The following is an 11,885-nucleotide window of genomic DNA, read 5'->3' as shown; positions in this document are numbered from 1 at the left end:
TAGCCGTTAACGCATTACCCAGTTGGCTACGGTAAAATATGGTTTATGAGAAAAACATACAAAAAAAAAAATCATCACCATCGACTAATAAATCTCCAATAACTACGAACCAAAAAAAAAATATATTATACGTTTTATGGCCATCGGCCAACTTCTAATCTAACTGAACATCTTAACATTGTTCAAATGTTAGAACAGGACTGAACGAAAACGAGTCAACGACTCGATTATGACAATTTTTAGTTTTACACAAAAGCGTTACGCAAATTTCGGACCGACTCCAAAGTCATTAATTATATTCGTGTTGAAAAAAAAATGCAACTAAACCTAAAAATAAGCAAATATCGCGTGTTGTACACCAAGACACGACAAGTTCAACGGACGATGATGACGTCAGCGCAGCCGGGTGAAGAGAGAAATACAGGGAGAAGGAAAAAAAACCTAAGTATTATTATTATGATTACTTTAAGTCCCAATGAATTCATCGTCCAAGAGCACGCGCTTTGTAATATTATTGTTGTTTTGGCAGAACAGAAATTTCTTGTTTTGTTTTTATTTTTGAAATATACCTTTAAAAACTGATTGGTTGTTAAAAAGAGTCGATTGTATTTTTTTTCCCCGACATTTAATTAATTACAAAGGCATCGCAAGTTCGCAAGACACTGGGTTTATCGGAAAAAAAAAAACAGTCTTATGAATTTTCCAAAATTTATTACAAACTTGTTTGCTCTTTTGTACGGTTCTAAGTTCGAAAACTATGATAACGTCGAGCTATTAACGTTCAATAGTCAAAGCGTATAATTTAATAATTTTTAACATGGATAATATTATGTTATTGTCCCGGATACAAGAAATAATTTCATGCCGCCGTTTTCGCGTTACACTTTTACTTTTAGTTAGAGATATGAAATATGAGATAAAATATAAGTGATAAGAGATATGAGATAAAATATGAGTGATAAGAGATATGAGATAAAGTATAAGTGGTAAAGAGATACGAGATATATCCACGATGCAATGTTTTTCCGTGGAACGGATAAAATAACTAGGTTTTAATCAACTGCTGATAACCCTAAAAATAATAATCATTCAAAAACCATTATATTTGACCTGTCATTTGTATTTCAGATTAGCGGCTATTAATTAATCTATATTATTTAATTAATTAATTGAAAACGGCTAGATGACCGTGCGGATTGTTCGTCATACCCGACGGTTTACTTATTATGTAAGACACAAGACTTACGCGAAAGACATGTAATAATAGTTTCACCGAAAAGTTCACCAAGTCGTTTCAATGTGGTTGTCTATAAATTGCACCGCCGATATTATTATTTTTTGCGAATTCCGTTTAACGGCCACATAAGTATATTAACGTTATTTAAAATGATTGAAAAAAAAAATTCTAAGGTCTTATTTCCGGCGGTTGCCGAGGTGAAACAGATATAAAGTTCAATTGCAAACGGTCCGGACCGATGTGAAATTCAAGTGAAACTCCGGCAAGCTTTAAATAATAAATAATAAAAGATTATAAATTCTCGAAATTTCCCCGTTGACGTTAAGAGGGGAGGGGAAAAGTTTTTACCTACATGATTCATGTTGAACATGTCACGTTGACACCGGTAAGCGCACTTATATATATATATATATGAATTGGACCTAGGAAACGGTTATCGTTGTATCGCTGCAATGTAACATTGCGTTGGTATTTTTTTTCCGAATATTACATTATTACTTGCTTGTAACCTAAAGCGTTGAGGGTCTAAGGATCATGACATAAATTCGAAGATAACCGTGAGAAATATGCCTTCGAGGCATTTATGCTCGCAGCGAGTGTGACGGACGCGCTATGCATTTTCAAGTCAATTAATTGTGGTGCTGACCGGCAAGATGTCGACGTCATAGACTGTTAGGCCCGACAGTGCTTATATAAATATTCATGAAAAAATCGCCAGTCCGAATTTTTCAGGTGGTAAATGTTTTGTCTCCTACCGAATTCCGGTGGGACGTGCAGGGAAAGTATAGCGCTTTCACTGCGAACTTCTTTATTAGGATTTTCGCACGTTCCTGACAGCTCGGCGCTTTTGCAGTGTATCCGGGATAAAAGCGACCGGGCTCCCCCGTATAAAGGAGTTTATTTTTTTATTTTTTTTTAAACCGAGAGAGTATTCCGACAGATTTACAACGGCCGTCGGATGTACACTCGAGACGAAAATGTGATAATCCGATCCGGACCCGATTGATTTGGCGAGAAAAACACAACGTTATTTTACGACAATTTATGAAAGAACAGCAACGTTTATCGCACATGCTCATGTCGTTAGTGCTTTGGAGCTGGGGGATAAGGGCAAAAGTTAAAAATTTTCACTACAAAATACAAAAAAATATTAACGGGGAATTGAACTTGCATTCATCTACTATCTTGCTGTGCTGGTTTATAATGTGCTTCGTATGAACTAACACTGATTTTTATCACCTTAAGTTATGATAGTTCCCTAAGACTTCTTTTTTTTAAGATGTTTGAATAACACAGTTTTTTTTTTCTCATTCCAGAAATCTAACATGAGCTGGCCGCCGGGCGTTGCTGGCGGACGTGGACGGCGGCCGAGCGGCCGGTGATGTAGTGGGCCGGGACGGTGGCCGGACGCGCACAAATGTTGGCCAACGGTACGACAGCGGCGGCGGTGGTGTCGGCGGCGGAGAAGGTCGCGGCGGCCGTGCCCGTGGCGGCCGCGGACGGCGGTTGGCCCGGGTCGGCCGTCGACCACGTCCGGTTGCTCGGTTACCTGGTGAAGTGCGCCGCCATGGTGTTCATCATAGTGGCCGCGCTGTTCGGCAACCTGTTGGTAATGGTGAGCGTGATGCGGCACCGCAAGCTTCGCGTCATCACCAACTACTTCGTGGTGTCGCTGGCGCTGGCCGACATGCTGGTGGCCATATTCGCCATGTGCTTCAACGCCAGCGTCGAGGTGTTCGGCTACTGGCTGTTCGGGCAGTTCATGTGCGACGTGTGGAACTCGATGGACGTGTACTTCTCCACCGTGTCCATACTGCACCTATGCTGCATCAGCGTGGACAGGTACTACGCCATCGTGCAGCCGCTGGACTACCCGCTGATCATGACCAAGGCCCGCACCGTGGTCATGCTGGCGTTCGTCTGGGTGTCGCCGGTGCTCATATCGTTCGCGCCCATTTTCGCCGACTGGTACACCACGTACGAACACCTTGTCGCCAAGAAGCAGAACCCGTACGAGTGCGTGTTCATCGTGAACAAGAAGTACGCGGTCGTCTCGTCCAGCGTGTCGTTCTGGGTGCCGGGCGTCATCATGTTGTTCACCTACTACAGGATCTACCAGGAGGCGGACCGACAGGAACGGATGCTTTACAGGTAAGAAAATCCAGCAGATCCGGACTCGCTGGAATATATCACCCTAGCTAATTTCTAAGCTCTACGGCAAGGACATGGTATCGTTAATTCGGGTACCAGGGCACTATGGGTACATTGCGCTATAAATAAATCAGTTAAGAGAGTATCCACATCTCATGCGGATTCATCAACACATGGATATTCCCTGATAATTGTATGTCTATTTCCTATCTACAATCTCCTTGCGATATAATATGATGATAGTATAGTCTTAATTATATGTTCTGGCCAAACGTTTGTTAGTAGTTCATTTATATTTAACATTTCTCATAAATCAATTTCCGTGGTTCGCCAGTAAGTAAATGCCTACCTAACAAACTAATTTTACTATACTTATATCCTTTTATCCTTATATATCCTAATATATACTAATCTATATATATAAAATAATATCTTATCTCTTATCTTTTTATCTCTCATATCTTGTCAGATAATTATTTATCAGTTCTTTCGTTTAAAAAAACAACCGCTATATCGCGCCACACGCACACATTTTTTCGGTAACGTTGAGCGTGACGCACAGATTCTCCTATTGACCTCGAGCCAAAAAACATATCAATGTCAAAAATTTAATTATTTTCTCTTTTCCACGAATAATCATTGAACCGTGGATATGTTATTGCGGTTTACCTTATCATATCACTTATCACTTGTTTCTTGTCTCTTATTACATAGTTCTTTTCTATAATCTTATTTCTAATATCTAACTGGTAATACAATAACATAACATAAAACCCAATCACATATCCGTCTTATCATACATCTAGATTGTCACCGTGGTCCGTCTACAGCTACTGAAAACGGAAGCGTATGTCTTATAGCACACCTTACGCACAATATCCTGTGTGGACTTATTAGTTTTAATGTTATTCGAGTTTAAAAGTCGGGAAAAGAGGGCAGATAACAATAATACTACTACACCCCTCCCCACCATCCAGTCCTAAGCTTTAAAATTAATTAAATTTAGAAATAATTAATGGGAATAGAAAGCTCTATTTATTAAGGGGGAAAGGATAGGTAATATTTGACAAAAACTGATCTAATAGCCATTTTTAATATGTCTACTAATTTCAAGTGAACACATATTAAATTTTTCTAATTAGAATACTTTTAAAGTTAATTTTTCTCCGAGTAACCGAACCAGGCAGGCCAGGTAGTGCAGAGAGAAGTTAAAGTAATTATTCCAAAGGTTTATTAACTCTGTAAAAAAAAAAAACAATTTACCGTTGAGCCCAAACAAGACTTCTTTCTTTAATGAAATAAATCAAATACATTGTAGGTGCTTTACAAAAACGAATAATTGAAAACAACCATAATGAAGCACTTGGATGTACGAAAATTATAGTAGCTTTAAAAACAAACTTGGCAAATAATAAAACAAGTAACTCACTAAAAAAACGAAACCACCCGCAAAATGGAATTAATTATTTTTTCGATATTATTTTTAATTAATTTTTTTTACGTGAAGTAAACGCGATTCGGCTTTGGCTGTCGTTTGTAGTAAATATATTAGCTATTTCGTTTGACCCAAATGTGTGGCACAGTTCTGCCACAGCCGTTTTACTAATAAACTACTTAATCAATATTCAAACATTTCTTGTACCCGATCGAAGATACCCGGACCGCGTTATGACTTATAACTGTAAAAAAAAAAAAAAAGTTCTACTACTAAAATGATTTTATCATTATGGAAATAATTATATTCGTACTGAAGGGAGTGCTCGGCCGTTGTGTATCCGAAAAGAAATATTATAATATACAGTTGTTCCGACACGAGAAACGCGAATTAATTAAAAGAAATTAAAATATTTTTTTATCCGTTGAAACATCTCTTTTCCTTATGTTGTCCGGGCTAACAGGAATAAAATTAATAAATATGCAAATTGTATTCTTCCAAAAACCGACAAACAATAAGACCAAAAATATGAAATATCGAATTTAATTTTGACGAAATATAATAATTATATAGTAACTGTTTTGAAATAACAACTTGATTAATAACTAAGTTTTTAACCAACCAACGCACTAATTGTTTTTATACACATCCGAAGACGGAAAACTTTTGTTTGTGTTATCATTTATAATTAAAGTGTTGACGTACTCTCTCCGCCCTAGACGAATCTGTACTCGAAAATAATAATAATCATTATTTTAGTCCTCGAATAAGAAAACGGGGTGTTTTTTTTTCTTACAAACAAAACAAAACACAATATTCACGCGTAGGAAACGTAGGAAATTGTGTATAATAAAATATATCCACTTGAACAGCTTTGCCTTACAATTTGATTTTTTTTTAACAGAGAAACACTGTGGAGGGGAGTTAATAGAATTTTGTTTTCAGCTTATTTGCTAGACAAGTGTTGGTTGAGTTTGCACTTTAAAAGAACTATCGTTTCGATAATAATTATTGTTCCAGTTTCTCCTGAAACCGTTCTATTCGATTGGATCACACCGAGTGCACCGAGTTCATGGCTACATCAATTATTTCATCTAATGGAAAACGTTTTAGATTTTACTTTCGGTCGGGTGCATTAGCAAAACGAACGCATTCGCTTTGCCCGTGAATAATTTACAAATCGATTGCATCCAACCGGAGGTTTACTCTATTTGATTTGATTAAAACTAGCCGTTCGCGTGCTCGAATCCCTCAGTGTTGAACGCCGCCAATTCAGCCACTAATAGTCTAAACTGCATTTGTATAGAATAAAACCACCAACACTATCCGACCATAACCAATCATTTTGTTTAACAACGCCAATCAAAGGCATCAATGAAAAAAAAATTCTTGTATGCAAGCCACTGAATAGGGATGTGTCTTAAAGACATTGGACAACCTTGTTACAGGTGTTACAGTCATTACCCGACCAGACGGTCGAGATAAACGTTAACGTAGGTAAAATTATTAACCACGACAGATGCAACATTAAACTCTTTTCATTGTTTTGTTTTCACCAACTAGAATTTAGCGTTAATATTTCCCTCCTAAATTATCCTTTTTTTAATCACATCTTCAAGGTATAAGGTAACACTATAATTTATAATTAACGGTGTTCGCCGTGACGGCCGCGGTTGAATTCAACCTTTTCCCGACAACAATGAAGCGTCTTAAGCTTCTAGGCCACAAAATAAGGCTCAGATTGCGGTAGGCTGTTTCTCGAGTGTTTTTATTTCAAAAAGGAAATCGTTCCATTGTATTATAGAGTGTTGTTCCATGTCGAAAAATATAAGTGTGAAAGTTTACAAAACATTCCAGCATTCCTTTAATGGCGCCATTTACATAATTGGTTTAGCAAACTGTTCGAAAGATCAAGTCGATTTTTATTTCAAGGTTAAACATTATTCTCAATAACATCATTCTCTCGTGACAAATAATACTATAACGTTTCACAACATATCGAAAAACCTTTGAAAAATTTTAATTTTATGTTTAAGAATATCATATTCTTTTATTTGTTACGGGTCGTGTTAACAAACATTTTTCGCCAGTAATTATTGTCAGTATAATAATGACAATAAACATAATATTGGGATCCGTTGAGACACTTATGTAAGCTTCAGATGAGGGCTAATCGTTCGGTTATTATTATCATGGACTGATCTCATTCGAATGATGTCCGAAGAAATAGCAGATTTTTGTTTCGAATAAAAAATTTTCTTTGTATTTTCTTCAATCAAAGTTCCAAAAATATCCACCCCAATGTCCCTCCGCCCACCGTTTAGAAGTTTTCCGTCGTCTCCGGCCGAATACCTATGGAACAGCTATGGAATTAACTCGGAGGAGAACGCCAAGATTATCATAATATCTTTAAGTCGTTTCGTGCAGCTGAGGAGTTTGCGGAGTTTCTGTTTTGGAAAAGGCCTATGTGGAGTCTACGGTTGAGGCGGTAGTGGATGATGCTGGTCGTCGGGAACACCCGGTACTGTAATTAACGAACCGATTAATCACCACCTAGCCGGCCTCGTCTGAAGGAGATAGATTCATTTAATTACCTTCCCCTTTGCACGCGCGTGCCCTCCGGGTGCAGCAAAGTGTAAACCAAACTGTGTTTGAGTTGGAATACATATATATATATATATATATATATATATATATATATACACAGTGTACACGTTTGGCAACGACTCGGACCGTTTAACCGTCCATAAGTCCATCCGTAGACGACATGGCTTAAGTGCTCTACGTCAGATTGCGAATTCCGCAATCGTTTCAAGACGGTATTGCCGTGACGTTTCTCGGGTCAGTAGGTCGGACGTCCAAAGCCAGTTGAAAAGATTTGATTTGACAGCCAAAAACCTAACCGTGTACCGTGTTCGAGTATCGAGTTTGTACTCCACTCAAGGAGTTGTCCGTCTTGAAGTTAGAAATCTGTGTGGAAATTTAATGAAATTCCGTTTTGCTGTTCCTGTACTCCGGACTGCATACGAAATTTGTTGATTTAAAGGTTTATTCAATTAATTAAAATAGCTCAGTAAAGGTCACAGCCGTATTTTTTGAAGTGGACAAATCAATACAGACCGGGGTACGCTCGCCGGAGAACGATTTTGGTAGGAAATAAATCTGAACGAGCAACATGGAATTCAGCAGTGAGGTAAACGTTTCGGCGCAGGATCATACACATAAACAGTCTCGGTATCATTGCCCGGAGGGAATTATAAAGTTTCGAAACTTAATGATAAAAGTACTGATGTCTCGCGAGATTCGACTTTTGTAATAAATAATGCGAGTTAAATGAAAACGAGTTGATAATACGTACTGCCCGAAGGTACTTTTAACTATGTTGATACTCGTTCGGTAACTAAAGGCTTGTTTGCTGTTGGTCTGGACGACTTCCAACTCTACAATGTTTAACGATTAATAAACCTAAAAAGTTTCGAGTGTATACAATAAAAAAAAAACCCATTCGGATTCCTTTAGAGGTAAAGCATTTTCTATGGGTTCATCCTACAATGTATACAACACAAATGATTTCTGAAAAACAATACTTTAAATTTAATTTGTGTTAACTATGAACCGGATACGTGTAATCGTTTGTTCATTAAATAAGTTTAAATGAAGTCAGAAATAATTGCTTATTCCCGACGTTAACACGTTAATAAGTATAAATGCAAGTTAAAAAGACAAGTCAATATAAACTTTTTAAATTTAATAACCTTAAGTTTTGGCATCTAAATGGCCGTCTGAAGTTCGTTTGTAAATAAATCGAAATCGTCTTAGTCAAGATGTTTGAACTTAATTCTATTCGACTTAACATAATTCGCGCAGTCAATATAAATCGTAAACTTGTCCAGCCTCAGCTTCTATGAATGTATTAATCTAAGACGTTTGTGTACTTGTGGGACACTTGTTAAACAATCGTCAAAGACCGAAGCTTCGAGATGTCAAAACATCACGGTTCGCCGTTTACTTTGGGTTAATTAGTGTTGCAAATTGATAAAATCTCCATGCTCCTCTGGGCCACCGACCAAGCCTCGGATGTTGTACCTACCCCGCTATTCGGTTTCCGTTGACCCGACAATTCACAACCGATAAGCCTTAATGACTTCTGGTGTATTTAACATCCAAACAACTCGGATCGGAGTACCTATGCGTGTAAATATTCAAATGAGTCAATATTCAAATGATTGGCCATAAACTTCATGCATATTGTCATTCCCTCAGCGGTTGCTTGGTAACGTCTTAGCTAACACATTGGAACCGAATTAAAACAGATTATGTCGTCGTCATATATGACAATGTGTGACGAAATTTGTTTTGAAAGGATAACACACTCTTGGAATACATGTTCTTCGGCTTACCCTACGCGAACGTTAAGCCAAATCCTTTCTCTTCACAAACCTCCATCCGTCGCTCATCATTTATAGTCATTCTCTTACATAATTTCATCCCCAATACTATAATCCCTCTATTATTTTTACCGATTCTCAACAGGTTTTTTACCGTAATCTAAAACCTATTCATTACTTTAAACTCAAACCCAGCTCTGTTGTAGAGGGGAGAAATTCAATATCAATCAACATATAATTTTTTCGTTTATTCACTTTCTCTCTTTGGGTCAAAATCTCTACTTCTAAATCCCTCTTACCCATTTAACTATTTTCCTTGTATTCTATTAACACACATAAACATTTCTATCCCACTATTAGAACTATTTCCTAACACTCACTTCCTTACATCATTGCCTAATTGCAAGCTCATACAGTTTCTATTCTCATCATAAATGGTACCTTTCTGTATTACACAAGTCACGCACCGTTTCCACCTAAATCACCAACCGATTAGTATTGTCGGCTAAGATTAAACTTGTTTTGACTTGTTACAGCCCAACAAACCGATGTAATTATTTAACTAAATTTAATTAAAAAAGTAACAAACAAAAAAACAATTGATCAGGACTAACTCGAAATGTAAACAGTATATAATTGTCTATAACGTTAGGAATGTATTGCAGCTTTTGGTCTTTAAAAAGAAGTATGTTAAAAACCAAAAAAAAAAAACGTTTAATTAACCAACCATAACGGCGATGTAGGCGAATGGACACAGACAAGTTTTCGCAGATTACTCAAATGTATTTCCGTAATTAAACTTCCCTCGGAACTCAAATTTAATTAGCAGATTAACTTTTTAAAATGTATTCCGTGTCTTTAATTTCAACCGATTTTACCACCATCGTTACACAAAACCGACCCGTAGCGTTCTGGTATAATCTCCGAGTTCCAACAGAACGTGTCTGTCGTCCGGTTTCCAAAATGTTATTCCCCCCCCCCTTAAATTACTTAGCTGTACGCCTGTGTCATTAGGGTTTTGTACTTCCTGAAATATTGTAATTATTTAGTTAAGCTACATACACGGCCCTTATCTGTCACATACAATAATTATATATTTCACCCGTCGTCCATTGAACAATTGTTTTTCAAATAAAACGCAAGTATAACTTTTATCTACTCACTACAGTTTGTCTATTCCTTTATTTTCTTGTACAACACTAATAATGCAGCAATGATCTCTGCTGTTGATTACCAGCTATTGCTCTCCAAGCTTTCTGATTTCATTCGAACATTCAAGTATCCTGTTTTAAATCTATTGGTTTAAAATCGATTTCTCTCAAACGTCTCCTTATCCGCAAACAATAGGAACTCAGGTGCATTCATGGAGCATGCTCCTCGGACGTTTGTTCATTACTAACTAGAACAAAAGTACAGGCTTAATGCTGACTTCTCCGTGCACTGTAAATTTATTACACACTTTAATAGTCAATTGTTTTTGCTCCGTTACAAATATCTATCCACTATTTTCACTGACGTTTTAGGTGATCACATTTAAACACGAGCGATTGTTGTTGTTGAAAAAAACGAAAGTCGGCAGCAATTGTAAACGTTAAATACAATATTGTGAGAGGCTTAAAAGGTCTAATGCGTGTACACCGTAATCAGAAGGAGCGAGTAATTAAGACCCGAGAGGACAGCCAGGGGGTGAAGGGTTGCGATCCGGGTTTAACCTTTTTGTTTTGGTGTTTTAACGGCGAAACTTACAATGTATAGAACAAGGCCACTCCGTCCCATTCCTCGGAAAACGCTTTCTGATTCACCAAAGTAGAATAATTCAATCTTAACTAACCAATAATTTGTCTGCGCTTCGACAACCAGACCGTGTCGCTGTTCTTCTAGTATTTCGCTTTGTTTTGCATATATATGCAATGTGTGTGAAGACTTAAACTCGTTATCGAATAGTCATTAATACCACGGTAATCCATAAATAAACCACAAACTTATTCACAGGAAAATCCGACATTTTATTCTGTTCTCTACAAAGTCAAATTAGTTATACCTGCAGTACCAATCTATGAGTATGCGCTTCAGCATTATGACTACTGAATTCAATTATTTCGAATGATAGCATTAGTATTGGTTGGCTTCGGAGATTACGTTTGAAAATGGTTTGTGCTTCTGCTATTGTATTAAAACACTATAAAAAAACCACCAGCTTTTATTTTGTGGATTACTTTTTTTTTCATTCCAACGAAAGTCTGAATATTTTTTTTATTTAGAGTTTTTTTTTTCAAAAAATTTCATCTCGTTTTAATAACATTTTTTCTCCTATATTTTATTCCAGCAAGTATTTGGGATATAATAAAATGCTTTCTTAATACGCATTCTTCACACGTTTGGAAATACCAATCATTTTTTTCATACGTTAAGTGTGGTTTAAGATATACCACGGTCGCACGATCCGAAAATTTCTACTGAAATTCCCAATTGTCGATTACTAAACGATAAAAAAAATAGGCTTTTCGGGTCTGAAATTGTCGTGCTGGTTAGCCTAAGACCTCTGCGCAATGTAAATGAATAAAGCTTTTGATTGGATTTTTATCGTTGTAAGTTCCACGTTTATTGTGCCATTTTAGAGGCATCTGCATTTGCTTTTTACCAGTTCATCGAATAACCATTTTCTAATAATCGT

The 11,885-nt window shown here is 37.0% G+C and overlaps 1 protein-coding gene across 1 annotated transcript in view; it reads left to right on the top strand.

Moving 5' to 3' along the window:
* Positions 1–2,654: 2,654 nt before the first annotated feature.
* The window catches only part of LOC126843188 (octopamine receptor beta-1R-like), a 51,513-nt gene continuing 42,282 nt past the window's right edge, over positions 2,655–11,885 (top strand). The window contains exon 1 of the mRNA XM_050580555.1: positions 2,655–3,388. Coding sequence (XP_050436512.1) covers positions 2,655–3,388 — 734 coding nt within the window. The remainder of the gene's footprint in view (positions 3,389–11,885) is intronic.

The sequence above is a fragment of the Adelges cooleyi genome, unplaced genomic scaffold (assembly GCF_023614345.1).
Source record: "Adelges cooleyi isolate 19-005CV unplaced genomic scaffold, UGA_ACOO_1.1 ACOO_flye_CR_arks_rails_tigmint_CR_PRNA_574, whole genome shotgun sequence".
Lineage (NCBI taxonomy): Eukaryota > Metazoa > Arthropoda > Insecta > Hemiptera > Adelgidae > Adelges > Adelges cooleyi.
This window is presented reverse-complemented; position numbering and strand designations above follow the sequence as displayed.